Below are 15,781 nucleotides of genomic sequence, written 5' to 3'. Positions count from 1 at the left end.
ACGTAGCGAACATGGCATCGGTCTAGTATATTTAAATAGCCCTCCTGCCTTGATGATGCAAAGTAGACCTGCCACCTGTCTGTTTTAGTAAATACATGTATTCCCTATAATGTAACCATTCTGGAGCTTCCTTTCTTATAGCTCAGTATTATGGTATTCCTCTGTTATGCCTGCTAGAAATGGAGTCAATTGTCAACTGGGTGTTACCGGTTGGGGGTGTCCCTGCCCACTCATTGTCCAATCAGTGCTGCCTGTATCAGATGGGGTAAGGACACAAATTTGTGATAGAAATGGTAACGCGCAGTTGTCAATATATTTATCCTTTTTTTTAAAGAGGAATAACAGGAATGACGCAATACAGACTTCTAAGAAGAGATGCTCCAGAATTGTTTTATGCGTAGTACTAGATTTTACGCCCGTGTGAGCCCTAAAGCACAGCTAGCTTCTCAAAAAAAATGTCAGAATAAGCTGCCATGTGTGTATACGAGAGATCGCATTACTCTCTGGCCATTATATGATTTCTATCCTGCATTTACCACCAGTTTTCTCTTCTGCAGTCCTGTATCTGTGATTCTTGGTTCACACAGAACTGGTGGGAGGAACTTGCTGTCACACTGTGTTCCATTCATTGCACACAGAGAAAAATGCAGGTTTTGCTTCCTCTAAGTGGTGAACACACACAGACATAACATCAGCAAGTAGGACCTTTAACTCTTTCGTGACACACAACTATTTACATCCTAACTGCACATACCTTGTGCAATTAGGACCTAAAAAAGCCGTCCACAGCGCATGCTGTGTATGGAGCAGGCTCCGGAGCCGGACCCACTCCATACACCTGACTGCAAGAGCCGCGATCAGAGATGACTCAGAGGCATTTAAAGGGTTTAGAGCCGTTATCAGTCAGTTCTGACAGCGGGATTTAAATGTCTCGAATGGCCCCATAATAAACAAGAAATTATGTAGATGTATCACTGGAGAAGTAAAAGTTATGTTTTGGTTTTTTTTAAGCAATGTAGATGTGATTCCAGTAGCTAAAGCACAGAAAACCATCACTTACTAATAACTGTAGGCAGTGTTTGTCTTTGTCTCTGCTTCTTTTCCTCCTCCCCATCCCCTTTTCTCTCATAGACTTCAATAAAACTGCATCCCCATTTACTGTTCTGCTGTGTTGCCCTCTCTAGTAACACAGTTGACAGCAGACACCACAGTGGTCACCACTTTACAATGACCTTTTTCATTACAAAAAAATACTTTTAGGTAAATTAAAAGTAGATGGCAGTTTTGCTAATTATCTTACTGGCTATCATATAAGCACAGGTTGTTTTAAAATTGTGTGACAATGTTAATGGTTGTCTAAGGCCACTTTCATACATGCGCTTTTAATTGCGAGTACCGCAGTACGACGCGCCCATTGATTTCAATCGGGCCTCACAGACCTTGCTCTCAAACAACGCAGTGATTTTGAGCATTTTCTGCTGTATTCTGGTGCATTTTTGTGCTTTTTAACGCACCTCATCACCATCACAATGATGGAGTGCGTTTAAACAGCACGGTTAAATGCAGTAACTTGCATTCAAAAACTACGGTAAAAATCAAAATCGTGGCGTTTTGCCGATGCCGTGTGTGAGAGTGGCCTTAATGTGTCTTTACCCATGGTAGTTTGTTACATTTTTAGATGACATTTCCACAAACTCATGGTAACCAAATGTTGCCTCACCTATGAGTACACACTTATTGGGACCATTTAGGCCACTCTCGCAAACACCGCTTTTTACCGTGATTAGCGCGGTGCCCCACGGTACAACGCTCCCATTGATTTTAATGGGGCTTTTCAGACCTGCACTCGAATGCGGCGTTTGTGATGCCATGATTTTCGAGCACTGTCCCTATTTTTCAGGGTTTATGCATTTTTTTTACCATGGCCCATCACAATTTTGGGGTGCGTTAAAAAGCACTGTCAAAACACTGTACAATGTGTTCCAAAACGCCGCTTGATTTTGAGCGGCGTATTCTGAACATGTGTGAGAGTGGCCTTAATGCTTGGTTTGTCCACAACAATTATGTACGTTAGCTGTGGCCGTTCGTAATACTTATTTCACTGCCAGGGTTGACATTGAAATTGTAAAGTATTTTTGGCGCTAGCAGGATGACACTGTGCATTATTAGTCCACGTATATTGTGGAGTTTTTTTCCCCTCATGTACACAAAGCACAATGCATATATGCAGATGCTGTCCTATTGTTTTCACTTCCGTTGCTAAGCTCCGTGGTTGGGGCACGGTGACCACCTCCTATGGCCTCAATGTAATATTTGGTTTGGCTGCTTCTGATGTATTATCTGCTGTACACGACTAGCTGGTAATATTTAAGAATACAATTGGAGGTAATAACTCATTTTCTAATGACCTACTGTCTAAATGAAGGTTTTACGTTAAACATTTTTTTAATGTAGTGACTTTTTTAATTTTACGTATTACTATATAGTTTATTTTTAAATTGGATAGCTTGCAGTTCTCACCCTGGCCACTAAGCCTAAGGGGCTGACACTTCATGTTCTGTACTGCAGCCTCATGCACCATAGAAACAATAGACTGGAGGACACAGGCTCACTGCCTTATATGGGATAATGTTGTAGGCATGCCCTGTGAACTGTGCAAGGAGGAGGTAGAGGTGAGCTGTGACACCACCTATGGTGAATGGCGGATCGTGTGTGTGTGTGTGTGTGTGTGTGTGTGTGTGTGTGTGTGTGTGTGTGTTGTGTATGTACAGTGAGGAAAAAAGTATTTAGTCAGATACCATTGTACAAGTTCTCCCACTTAAAAAGATCAGAGAGGCCTGTAATTGACATCATAGGTAGACCTTAACTATGAGAGACAACATGAGAAAACACATCCAGAAAATCACATTGCCTGATATTTAACGAATTTATTTGCAAATTATGGTGGAAAATAAGGATTTGGTCAATAACAAAAGTTCATCTCAATACTTTGTTATATATCCTTTATTGGCAATGACAGAGGTCAAACATTTTCTGTTAGTCCTCACAAGGTTGGCACACACTGTTGCTGGTATGTTGGCCCATTCCTCCATGCAGATTTCCTCAAAAGCAATGATGTTTTGGGGCTGTCACTGGGCAACACGAACTTTCAACTCCCTCCAAAGGTTTTCTATAGGGTTGAGATCTGGAGACTGGCTAGGCCACTCCAGGACCTTGAAATGCTTCTTACGAAGTCACTCCTTCGTTGCCCTGGCGGTGTGCTTGGCATCATTGTCATGCTGAAAGACCCAGCCACGTTTCATCTTAAGTGCCCTTGCTGATGGAAGGAGGCTTGCACTCAAAATCTCACCATACATGGCCCCATTCATTCTTTCATGTATACGGATCAGTCGGCCTGGTCCCTTTGCAGAGAAACAGCCCCAAAGCATGATGTTGCCACCCCCATGCTTCACAGTAGGTATAGTGTTCTTCGGATGCAACTTAGCATTCTTTATTTCTCCTCCAAACATGACGAGTTGTGTTTCTGCCAAACAGTTCTACTTTGGTTTCATCTGACCATATGACATTCTCCTAAGACTCTTCTGGATAATGCAAATGCTCTCTAGCAAACTTCAGTCGGCCCCGGACCTGTACTGGTTTAAGCAGGGGTACACGTCTGGCACTGCAGGATCTGAGTCTCTGGCGGCATAGTGTGTTACAGATGGTAGCCTTTGTTACGTTGGTCCCAGCTCTCTGCAGGTCATTCACTAGGTTCCCCCGTGTGGCTCTGGGATTTTTGCTCACCGATCTTGTGATCATTTTGACCCCACGAGATGAGATCTTGCGTGGAGCCCTAGATCGAGGGAGATTATCAGTGGTCTTGTATCTCTTCCATTTTCTAATTATTGCTCCCACAGTTGACTTCTTCACACCAAGCTGCTTGCCTGTTGCAGATTCAGTCTTCCCAGTCTGGTGCAGGGCTACAATTTTGTTTCTGGTGTCCTTCAACAGCTCTTTGGTCTTCACCATAGTGGAGTTTGGAATGTGACTGCCTGAGGTTGTGGACAGGTGTCTTTTATACTGATAACAAGGTCAAACAGGTGCCATTACTACAGGTAATGAGTGGAGGACAGAGGAGCCTCTTAAAGAAGAAGTTACAGGTCTGTGAGACCCAGAAATCTTGCTTGTTTGTAGGTGACCAAATACTTATTTTCCACCATAATTTGCAAATAAACTCGTTAAAAATCAGACAATGTGATTTTCTGGATGTGTTTTCTCATGTTGTCTCTCATAGTTGAGGTCTACCTAGGATGTCAATTACAGGCCTCTCTCATCATTTTAAGTGGGAGAACTTGTACAATGGTATCTGACTAAATACTTTTTTCCCCCCGTGTGTGTGTGTGTATATATGTATATGTGTGTATGTATATATATATATATATATATATATATATATATACACACACCGTATGTACTCTAGTATTAGCCGAAGCAAATAAAAGCCGAGTCAATAAGTTTTACCACAAAAAACTGGTAAAACTTATTGATTCGTGTATAAGCCTAGCTATACTCGAGTATATACTAGGTTACAAAAAACACAATACTCACCTCCCAGCCAGCGTCTGTGTCCCCAGCGCGATGGTCTTTCCGGCGGTGCCGCAAGCTGCTTCAGACTTCTCCTTGCATGGTTTTCAATTCTCCCGCTGTCAGCGCTGTGTAAGTAAGCGCTGTGATTGGATCGAGTGCCAGCCAATCACAGCCGGTGCTTGATAAACCAATTACAGCCATTCAGTGATGTCATTCACTAAAAGGCTGTAAATGATCGCGTTCCGGCTGTGTTTGGCTGGCGCTCAATCCAATCCCAGCGCTTACTTACACAGCGCTGACGGCGGGGGAATTCAAATCTGAGCAAAGATGACAGCAGGGAGAATTATCAAGCAGCTTGCCACACCGCCGGGGAGACTATTGCGCCGGGGACAGAGGCGCCGGCTGGGAGGTGAGCAATGCGTTTTTTTGTGGTTTTTTTTGTTTGTTTTTTAACCTGACTCGAGTATAAGCCGAGGGGGGGGGGGCTTTTTCAGCATTAAAAAATGTGCTGAAAAACTAGGCTTATACTCGAGTATATATGGTATATAATGAGAGGGGGAGAGAGGTGTTCTCTTTCATTGTATTCCTGCCTGTGATAATGAGATGACTGCTAAAATGTTTTCTCTACAGAACAGGAAGTGTCAGACCAAAGGGCCACTCCAGCAAAAACCCACTTTTCCATCACTGCATCACTCACCTAATTGTCAACCACACATTGGACTTCCTTTATGTATATTGCATTCACTTGTCTTGTACTTACGTACACCATCTTGATTTTTAGATTTTCGCCAACTTTCTTTTCCTCCATGCTATACTTGCAAACCCATGATGTATCAGCGCAGCATCACATGACCAGTTAGAGCTAGTACCATCTCTGCCTGCTGGGAGGACAAGTGTGATTAACATTACTCTGTCTTTTCCAGAAAAGACCAGAAGTATACAGTCAGGGAAGATAAACCATCATTTTCAGGAGCATAGCTATAGGCTTATAGGCCTTGGTACAAAAGTTAAACTTAGAGGTCTACACGGACATACTACTATTCATGGTAGCTGGCTGTGGTCCATGCAGAACTTACAGCTGTATGGTTTTGCATGGCTGGGTCTCTGAGGTAACCAATCAATATAGAATCTAGCAGTCATGGCCGTTGCTAGGTTAATGAAAGATGAGGGGTACAAGCCTCAAACTAAATGCACTTCTCCCCCACCCACCCTCCAAAAAAATGATCTATTGGAGACCACATACGTTAGTCAACTTTTATAACACGGCAAACTTAGATGCAGTGGTTAATCTTTAGTATAACTCCTAATAATGCAGTCTTCTCTGATTGGTGTTGCCTGTTTGTTTTTCTTTTCTCTATCTGGGCCCAGACCTCCATAAAGACTTCTTCCATCCATGATTTGTTTTTGTACACTTTTACCATCCTACCACTATCCTCTCCTCTCCAGTATTTTTACTGTGTGTGGACATGTGAATTTGCTGAGTATTTAACATGCGTGCTTTTTTTTTTGTGCGCATATTGCCTGTGTATGTACTGCATATTTTTATACGCAAAAAAAAACCCCATACAAACTTTCCCTCTCAGGTCTCCTAGCACCTGAGTAAAATATACAGCAAATACGCAATTAATATGTACTCCCTGTGTATGTTACACACCCATAGACTAGAATGGCAGATTATGCACCAGAATAGGACCTACTGTGATTTTTTGACTTTTTTTTTTTTTCTCCCACCCCTAAAATATGCATGTGAAAAACCCATGTTTAAATACTGCAATGTAAATCGCTGCATTTTCAGCAGTGTGTATGACAAACACGTAAAAAATACACATGTAATACGCAGTGAAAATATGCTTGTGTGAGCCCTAAAGATCAGCCATAAGCCATCACCCAATAATTGTGCCGCATGAATATACCCATGATCAGCTAACAAATGAACAAATACGCATTTGCTATCGGATCATGCAAGCCTAAAAATACGCGGTGAATGGAGTCAGTGAAAGTACATTGATTTTCTTTGACCCACCCACAGGATCGCTTTTATTGTGTATAATACGAGCGTAAAAAAAGAACGCAGCGTGTTCTATTATACCGTGTATTACGAGCGAAAGAGCCCTATTCTCTGTGAGGTACAACGTCAAACGCTGTGCTAACCGAGGTACAATGCCACCATTGATTTCAATGGGGCTTCTTAGACCAGCACTCTACTTGTGTTTAAAAATGCTTTTAAAACGCAGTAACGTGTTTGAAATCGAAGTAAAATGTCGCGGTTTTGCGTAGCCTTTACTAAATACGTGTGAGAGCAGCCTGAGTCTAGTTTTAATGTATTTTTTTACTGCAGTTTTCCCTTACTGGGTCTGAAAAAGACATTTCAAAGGGCTGATTTCTCACATCCCGTGTTTGCTTTTCCTGCGCATTTTCTTCTATTTGCTTTATGTGGATGGATTATTAGGTGTTTTATATAGCTTGTGTATATAACCACACAGAGGAAGCAGATCTGCTGGTTTATGTGCAGTATAGCAGAACTTTCTGTGAAGCCCAGAAACCATAGACTGCCCATGAGATGGATTTAAATGGGCTTAAGACACTTTTATTATCCTCCATTGTGAAGCGTTTGTTCAGTTAATCTCTGGTGTCTTTTTGTGTTTTTGTAGCCTTTTGATGTGGTTACTCAGTAACTGAGGTCTCTGATCCCGTGTGGCTGCTCGGTCCGCTCGGCTTGGTTTTTCCTTTTGTATATGTGAGTAGTAATTAAATCAACAATTCATGGAAGGTGAAGAGAAGGATTTATAGCGGGAAAGGTTCTAGCTGCCATATAATACACAGAAGTGACTTTATGTTGTGTGAAGATCCTTCTGTACTTGGATGACGGTGCACCCTCACAGTAAAATGATGCTGGACCAATGTGCTCTTCTGAGCGACCATACTGTGCCCCTAGGACAAGAGTTATAGATGTATGCGAGGATAGTAGTCTGATGCTTGGCGAAGAGTGTTAAGGCAGCATTATGCAGTCATAAGCTCTCGCTCATGACCTGAAGGTTGTAGGTAAAAAAAAATTAAAAATTACCTGAAAGCTCCATACAAATAACAAGTCCCCCGCTGCCCCCTCCCCCTGATGCCATGTGATGAGGAGGAGCATTCCCTAATCTCCCAAGAAGTACTACGGTATTGTTTAGATAGTGGCTCCTGCTACTAGATGCTGAACAAGTGGTGGTATTGGGCGATGCCACAGCTACAAGGTAAGAGTTCAAACTTCTGCAGCCGTTATCAACTGCAGCACTGTGTGGAGCAGCCTTAGCACGTGGTGGAGCTACCGTATGTCACTTTACACATGAATACCTGGTGTTATAGGAAGTCCGTCAGTCTTTTTAGTACTATAAACCTTGTAGTTTTTTATTCATTGTTCAGTACCACATATTACACTCTTAACTTTTTTATTTCTGGTCTGTGATTCAGGCTCTTTCCCTCTTTCTCCTAAGAACACCCCCTTTATTGCTAACTAGCTGATATACCTGGCTTCACATGAGTTAATGTGGTACAAGTGTTTACCTGTTGTTCGCACGCAATATTTTATGAAGTCGTGGTTACTTCAGAGGAGACGAGGAATACAATGTGTTAGATTCTCCTCAGACTGCATGTACTGATGTCCCTCTGCAGAATGTGCCACCCATCCAATTCTCCTCATTTTTTTCCCTTAAAGGTAACAACCCTTTTTATTCAAATTTACTCCCAAACTGGAGGTTGCAGCCCCTTCTTAGCCTTAAAGGTATGCTCCATCCCTGCAGCCCATGGCCGCTTCCTTATGTACTTTACAGCCTTTCAGTATATACACACAGAGATCAATTAGGTTGCTCTCAGTATATACACATAGAGGTGAGGTAGATTCTCCTCAGTACATACACACAGAGGTCAGTAATATTCTCCTCAGTATATACACATAGAAGTAAGGTAGATTGTCCTCAGTATATAGAGGTGCACTGACTTTCACACCTAAAATTGAATAATCAAGTTGCAATCATTTAACTTTTCCTATGTAGGACCTCAAGAATGGTCGTGCCAAATTTCAAGTTTGTACGCCATCGGGAAGTTACATAACAGAGGGGTGAACTTACTTTTGTACTTAAAAATTGAATAATCAAGTTGCGAACCCTATACTTTTTCTATTTATGACCTAAAGAATGCTTGAGCCAAATTTCATAGTTGGGAAATTAGATTAGGTATGTTACCTAGGGGTTCAATTACTGTTGCACTTGGCATTGAATAATCAAGTTGTGACCCCTTTAGTTTTCCTATTTAGCACCTAAAAAATGGTTGTGCCAAATGTTAGGTTTGCACGATACTGGGAAATTAATGAATTAGTGGCCAGTCAGTCAGTTGTGTCAGTCAAGGCTTTTGCATATATATAATTGTCTCCAGCAATGGTCACTGGAGACATCATTCATTCCATCTAAAGTATGCCTGAGGTTGATTGCCCCAGGTTCCATCGCAGATCCGGCATAAAATACATCATGCAGCACTCTTTCTTTCTTCCAGCTAAAAGCTAGGCAGCTGAGCGGAATTGAACAAACCCAATTAGTCAATGGGATTCGTTCTGCAATATTCGGTTCCAGCCTAAGACTGAGCCGTTCAGCCACAGGGACTCCCCTTTCCTGCTATCCAAATGAAACGTGGAAAGTGGGACTCTGAGCACAGATGTAAAGCCACCCTAAGCCGCACTAAAAGAGCATTCTCTGTGACTTTTGCAAGTCTGGAATGATGCGCATGGGCCACTACCAATGCGGCTCAGCCACACCATATATGGAGCCCATGACGTCTCCAGCAGCCATTGTTGGAGACGTCTATCAGCAATGAAGGAGACGTTTTTAGGAAGAAAAGGGAAGGGAAAATAGTGCACTATTGGCATACAGCACTGGAAGTGTTTAGAAGATTGGAGCCTCTGAGGGAGGAAATAAAAAGTTTTATTCATTATGCAGAACCACATATTACAGTCTATAGGCTTACAGTCTATAGGCTTAATAGTACTAAAAGGTCCTGACTGGGTATGGCTTGCCTATGACCGTGTGAGGAGCACCACTGCTGAGCTCTCCCTTCCCCTAACCATTTCTCACAGCACCACTCCCTTCACCTGCATCTGCTCATACCTCATGGGACGCAAGAACAACGGGAATACTCTTGCATTCTTGCGGGAACCCAGTGGTAATGGTAGCTAGTGATTCTTTGGTGCTCCGCCTAGGGATGACTCCAGCACTACATACAAGATGTCTCTCTGTCTCTTCCTCAGCTCTGAGATGCAGGAAGCCCATTATAGCTAGCTGGGACCTCTGTGAGTACCTTGAAGCTGTCCCCACTAAAGAGGATCTGGAGAATCGGGTCGCCAGACTAGAACAGACTTACAGATCTGAGCTGGAGGTTTTTAAAGGGTAACCGTAGCATTTGGGTCAACGGGTGGAAACTGTGGAAAACACTCAGGAACAAATGCACACACTCCTAGATGAACACCAAAAAGTGATCCAGGCTAATTCTGCCCAGATTTGTCATCTCCTTGCACACCCTTATGATAATGACAACTGTAATCGGAGGAACCTGAATCTATCTATAGATCCACCTAATTTGGAGAAATTTGCCTATAACCACTTTAATAATTTCTCTGGGTGATTCTACTCCTCCTCCCTTGGCCCTCGCTCTGAGGACATGACCACAGGATATTGTATGCAGGGTCCATTTTTATGAAAAGAAGTAAGCTATTCTACAAGCTGCACGGCATGAAGGCCATATTCAGCTGGATGGCTCGAATTCAGATTCTCCCCGACTTATCACACAGAACCCTACAGCTCCGCAGAGCGTTACATCCACTTCTCACATTGTTAAAGGAGAAGGGCATACTATATGGATTTCTACTTTTTGCTACCAAAGCTTGGAGGTCGGTGGTTCTCAGAGATTTGGTGAAATTTCTCAAGTTTCTAGGACCAATTGTACTTCCTATGATGTCCATCCCAGACTGTCCGTTTATCCCACTACCACACCTTGAGCGAGAAAATTGGAAGGAGGTATCAACATGCCATAACAGATCCAAGAATAATACCAACTCCTAATTCAACGATTTGCCTCTGAAACCTTTGGTGTTCTATATTTGATTATTCCCTATTTAATAACAAGGGTTCCTCTGCTATGGGGATCTGATTGACTATCTCCGTTTTTGTTCTAAATATCAGTGTATTCTGGGACTGACATGTTACTGTTTTGCAGATGTTTTATTTTATCTTCTTTTGTACACTACTGATATTTGCTGATGCTATTATTGTTCTTATGTTTAACATTTAAATTACTAACGTGGCCGGCGGTCGGGGAAGCTGCTTCATTCCGTTGGATGGCTTCCACTCCCCCACTCATTTTTTGGCTGCCCGTAACAGCCAGTTTCATCTCCTCTGTTAATGCACTAAGTGCACAATTGTTCTTTACGTGTTTCCTTCCCTGTTTGTATCACTTTGTCTCCCTATCCTGGTCGTTTGGTATATGTCCATTTTCCTCCCCCTTTTCCACTTCTTTTTTTTTTTTTTTTTTTTTTAACCTCTCCCTCCTACCTCAATAACTGCTCATTATTATTGGTCCTTTAAAAAATTTCACAATGTTAAAGGCTTCAATGAAGCCTGTAAAAGTAGTAAGATCTTACACTCCCTAGAAGGGTGTATTGCCTCCTTGAGGAAGCCCACTTTAAGAAACACAACTTTCTAGTATGTAAAAGCATATAACACGTATTGTACGATGTGGCACCATATCGCCTTTGGGGCTTCTAAAGCCAGAGGGAGTGTCAATTGCCTTTCATAAAGACTTGCCATATTCTATTGTTGAGACTAAGTCTGGCAGTAATGGCAGATGTCTTTTAGTCAAGCTCTCTTTTTCATAGTATGTTGGTTATTGCCAATGTTTGTTTCCATAACCAGGATCAGGCAGCATTTGCTTCTTCCCTGTTTTCTGAGCTGGAGGAATTTCCAGACTGACTTCCAGTCATCCCGGGTTGGGATTTCAATTTTCTCGTGGATGCTTCCCTGGACACACCTAGTAGGTCCTCTCTCTCCCTTGGGGCGGTCCATAGAATTAAGAGACACCTTGCATCCCTAAATTGATGTTTGTAGAATTCTTTCCCCCTACATCTATCTCTGTATAGATTACATTTATATGTCCCACTCACTCCTAGAGCTAGCGGCTATTGAACCTATCCTGTTCTCTGCTCATGGCATGATTTGGTCCTCTTCTTTTTGGGGTGGAGGGAAGGCAAAGTGGGTCTTTGAAATTAAGCGTTAACCTACTTAGTGACTTAGTGTGTGTGTCCGATATTTACTCAAATACATCCGATTTCCTGAAGATTCATTCCCCCAATCTTACTGGAGCTCCTGCTCAAATGCGTCCTATGGGGTATCTTTATATCGCGTGAGTCCATATTTAAAAAAATGCAGGTCCAAAAAGTGCCTCCTTGCAAGGCTTTATTTTTTAGAGTACACATTTAAACGCATCTTCTCCTTCGAGGAGAACCACGCTCTACTCATAACGCTTTGCAGCAATTGATTGACTAAAAATGCATACATGCTAGAGACAAATTGAAACAACTTTATTATGAACACTGAAATGAAAGTGGCAAGTCTCTTGCTTTTACTTTATGGCCAAGGTTGGCCACCATTTCTTCATTGAATTCCTGTAAAGGTGGGTGTAAGGTGTTTTCTACCGAAGAGATTTTGGTCCTATTACATGAACTTGTACAGTTTTTAATATTTGAAGTTTGCCAATCTCTCCCAGAAAGAGAGAATTTAAAAATAATGGTGGCTATTTGAAGTATCTTGTTGGCCCTACTCTTTCTACCACCGCTAGAGACTCTCTAGACACAGAAATCGAAGAAGATGAAGTGTCTGAGGCCATTACTGACTAAAGACTCGGAAATGCCCAGGACCCAACTGTGTATACCCTAAGGCCTCGGTCAGACGACCGTTTTTTGCTGCGATTTGCGGATCGCATGACTGATGCGCATCCGCAAATCACGTGACCGGGGCCGAAAAATCTGCAGCTAGCAGCGTTTTCGGCGAAACGGGCAGACACAAGGAATCGCAGATTGCGCCTATCTGCGATTCCTTGTGTTTTATATATGCGCTCAATGGGGCCGGCGGCAGCAGCGCCGATCCCATTGAGAACATATACTACAAAGATCATTCTCCTCTGCCACAGCTGTAACAGCTGTGTCAGAGAAGAATGATGTTCGCCCATTGAATTCAATGGAGCCAGCAATACAGCCGGCTCCATTGAAAGCAATGGGCTGCCGGCGAGCACGGGATGAATTTTCGGGGAGGGCTTAAAAATATAAGCCCTTCCCTGAAAATCATTCTAAAATGGGTAAAAAAATAAAAAAATATATATACTCACCTAGTCCCTGCAGCCGGAGTTCAGCCGCGGCCGGCAGTTCTCCTGAACTGCTCTGTGTAGTATTCAGCAGCCGGGGATTTAAAATCCCCGCCTGCTGAATGGGCTGCCTCTGATTGGTCACAGCCCTCACCAATCAGAGGCAGCTCTCACTCACCCATTCATGAATTCATGAATGGGTGAGTGAGTACTGCCTCTGATTGGCTCAGCGCAGGGACCAATCAGGGGCAGCTCTCAGCTGTCATTCAATAGCTAGTTAACATTAGAAAGTTCCTTTGACATTTACGTTAAAAAGTGTTTGGGAGCCCTAATAGTCAATAGGGTGGTGTTGGGGCTATTTGCATAGTTTTTGTAAATTTTGTATGTTTTTACATGGCTAATTTTTAGGTTTTTGTAACTATAAAAAAGTTTTATATTTTCTAAAAGGAATAAAACTGTTGTTAACATAATATTAACTAATTAACTGATCTTTTTTTTTTTTGCTAGGTATGGATAGCCTTTTTAAGACTGACGAACGACAGAGGTTAGCCAAGGAAAGACGGGAAGAAAGGGAGAAATGTCTAGGTAAGTTTAACTCTTGTTTTACGTATTCATTTTGCCTTTGGCATCACCTGGAGGTGCCAACTATATTTTATATCGATGACACCCTGATGTAATGGGCAGGATGAGAGATGACTCCTATCTAGAATGTTTAAGCCCCGTAGATGCCATGGATGCTGTCCGCAGTATGTACCGTATTTTACCTTCGCTGTGTAGCTCCAGTCCGGCCGCCGTTGGGTATCGCAGGTTCTGACTTCTGACACTTCCTCCAGGTGTCTGCATTACTGCACTTCCTGTACATACAGCGCAGACGCTGGGAGGAACTGTCAGAGGTCAGAACCTGTGATACTCTGCAGCTGTATGACCAGAGCTACAAAGGGAAGGTAATATTTTTCCTGGTGGGGTTGCTGGTCTTTATGATCAATTACAGCTCTTTTGCACTGTAACTGATCATTACGGAGTGTGGTGATGCCGGACCCTTCTGACCAAAAGGCAGACAGACTTTACAGCAAGTTAATTTTCCTTGCTAAAAGGTGAGTCTTTTTGTCCAAAAACTACGGTACATGGTTTGACAAATGGAGTAGGCTCCCTTTGTCACCCCATTGCCCTCTCTTGCGACATGATTGCGGGGTGTGAAACCGAGGTCTTCGGGTTTGCTATGTACTAAAATTCATTAAGCCCAGATTGCCTGTCAGTTTGAAACTGCTGGATATAATACATTGCAATATAGAAGAATGGTAGTGCACTATGTCCTCAAAAGAGTAAGAAGTGAGAATGCAAAAAGTTTTTTTGGGAAAAAATTGAATTAGATTATATGCTTTTTCTTTCCAGTAAAAACTCTTGGTTTAACCCCTTAAGGATTTAGCGTTCCCCCCCCCCCTATTTTCATTTTTTTTTCTCCCTACTTTTAAAAAATCATAACTCTTATTTATCCATCCACGTCGCTGTCTGAATGGTTGTTTTTTGCGGGACAAGTTGTATTTTTCAATGGTACTATTTATTTACTGAAAAACTTCTTCTAAGTGGAGTGAAATGGAAAAAGAAAACCTAAACTCTGCCATCTTTAGGAGGGGGTTTTGTTTCTAGATTGTACACACTGTAGTAAAAAATAACACAACTTTATTCTGTGGGTCAGTACAATTACTACGATACTAAATTTGTCATTTTTTTAAGGTACTTATATTATTTTTTCGCAAAGATATTTAATTTTTTTTTAAATTTTCTGCTGCCATTTTCTGACAGCCATATTTGTGTGAGTGCTCATTTTTTGCTGGACGTCCCGTGGTTTCTATTGGTACCATTTTGTAATGTGTATGACTTTTTGATCGCCTTTTATTACTAGGAGACTGGGTGACCAAAAAAAGCGCAATTCTGGCGTTGCTGTGTGGTTTTTATTTTTTTTATTTTTCTTTCTTAGGGCTTAGTCACACGGGTGCATCAGCGCCCGTGTAACTGCACGAAGAAGACGGACGCCCGTGTGACCAAGCCCTTACGACGTTCACTGTCTGGCGTAAATAATCAGTTACTTTAGTAGATTGGACTTTTATGGACACAGCGATACCAAATATGGTTTTGTTTTTTTTTAAATTTAGATTCTTTTAATAGAAGTATGATAAAAAGTTGTGTTTTTCTTTTAAACTGTTAACTTTTTTATATGTTGTGTTTTGTTTTTTGTTTTTTTTTCTTTTCCTTTTTCTTTTTTTAAATTCCACTCCCCACAGTGGACAAGAACTTGATCACTCCTGCAGTATGATGTAATGCCATCGCATTATATTATACCGTGATCTTACAGGCAATCTATCACGCCACGCCACAGGCATGGCTTTATAGGCATTCTACAGTGGCAGCCCTAGGGGCTGTCAAATGCCCCCAGGGCTGCCATTGAAACAAAGTGATATAAAAAAAATAAATGAAATAGAATGATCTAAAAAAAATCATATATAATTTCAAATTACCACAATAAAAAAACCCTCACACAGCTTAAATTATGGAAAAATTAAGTGTTACGAGTCCAGGAATGCAGTGACACAGAAACAAATTTTCAGAAATATAAGGTGTTTTTATTGTGCAAAAGTAAGAAAACACAAACTAAATAATTGGATACTGCCAAAATTGTAATGACTCCACAGAATAAAGTTATCATGTAACTTATCACACAATGAACACTAACACTAAAACCTAAAAACTGTAGTACAATTGCTGTTGTGTTTGTACAGCCCAGCCCCTGAAAGAGTAAAATTAAAGTATAAAAAAAATTACATTATACACTGCA

The 15,781-nt window shown here is 41.7% G+C and overlaps 1 protein-coding gene across 9 annotated transcripts in view; it reads left to right on the top strand.

Annotated features, from left to right (window-relative positions):
• Window positions 1-15,781, top strand: part of MAP7D2 (MAP7 domain containing 2) — a 114,328-nt gene that overhangs the window by 41,003 nt on the left and 57,544 nt on the right. For all 9 annotated transcript variants that reach the window (XM_066599852.1, XM_066599851.1, XM_066599847.1 and 6 more), the window contains exon 2: window positions 13,456-13,533. In XM_066599852.1, the coding sequence (XP_066455949.1) occupies window positions 13,456-13,533 (78 nt within the window). The remainder of the gene's footprint in view (window positions 1-13,455; window positions 13,534-15,781) is intronic.

Source organism: Eleutherodactylus coqui, chromosome 4 (genome assembly GCF_035609145.1).
Source record: "Eleutherodactylus coqui strain aEleCoq1 chromosome 4, aEleCoq1.hap1, whole genome shotgun sequence".
Classification (NCBI taxonomy): domain Eukaryota; kingdom Metazoa; phylum Chordata; class Amphibia; order Anura; family Eleutherodactylidae; genus Eleutherodactylus; species Eleutherodactylus coqui.
The sequence above is the reverse complement of the archived record's forward strand: the minus strand, read 5'-3'. Positions and strand labels throughout refer to the sequence as shown.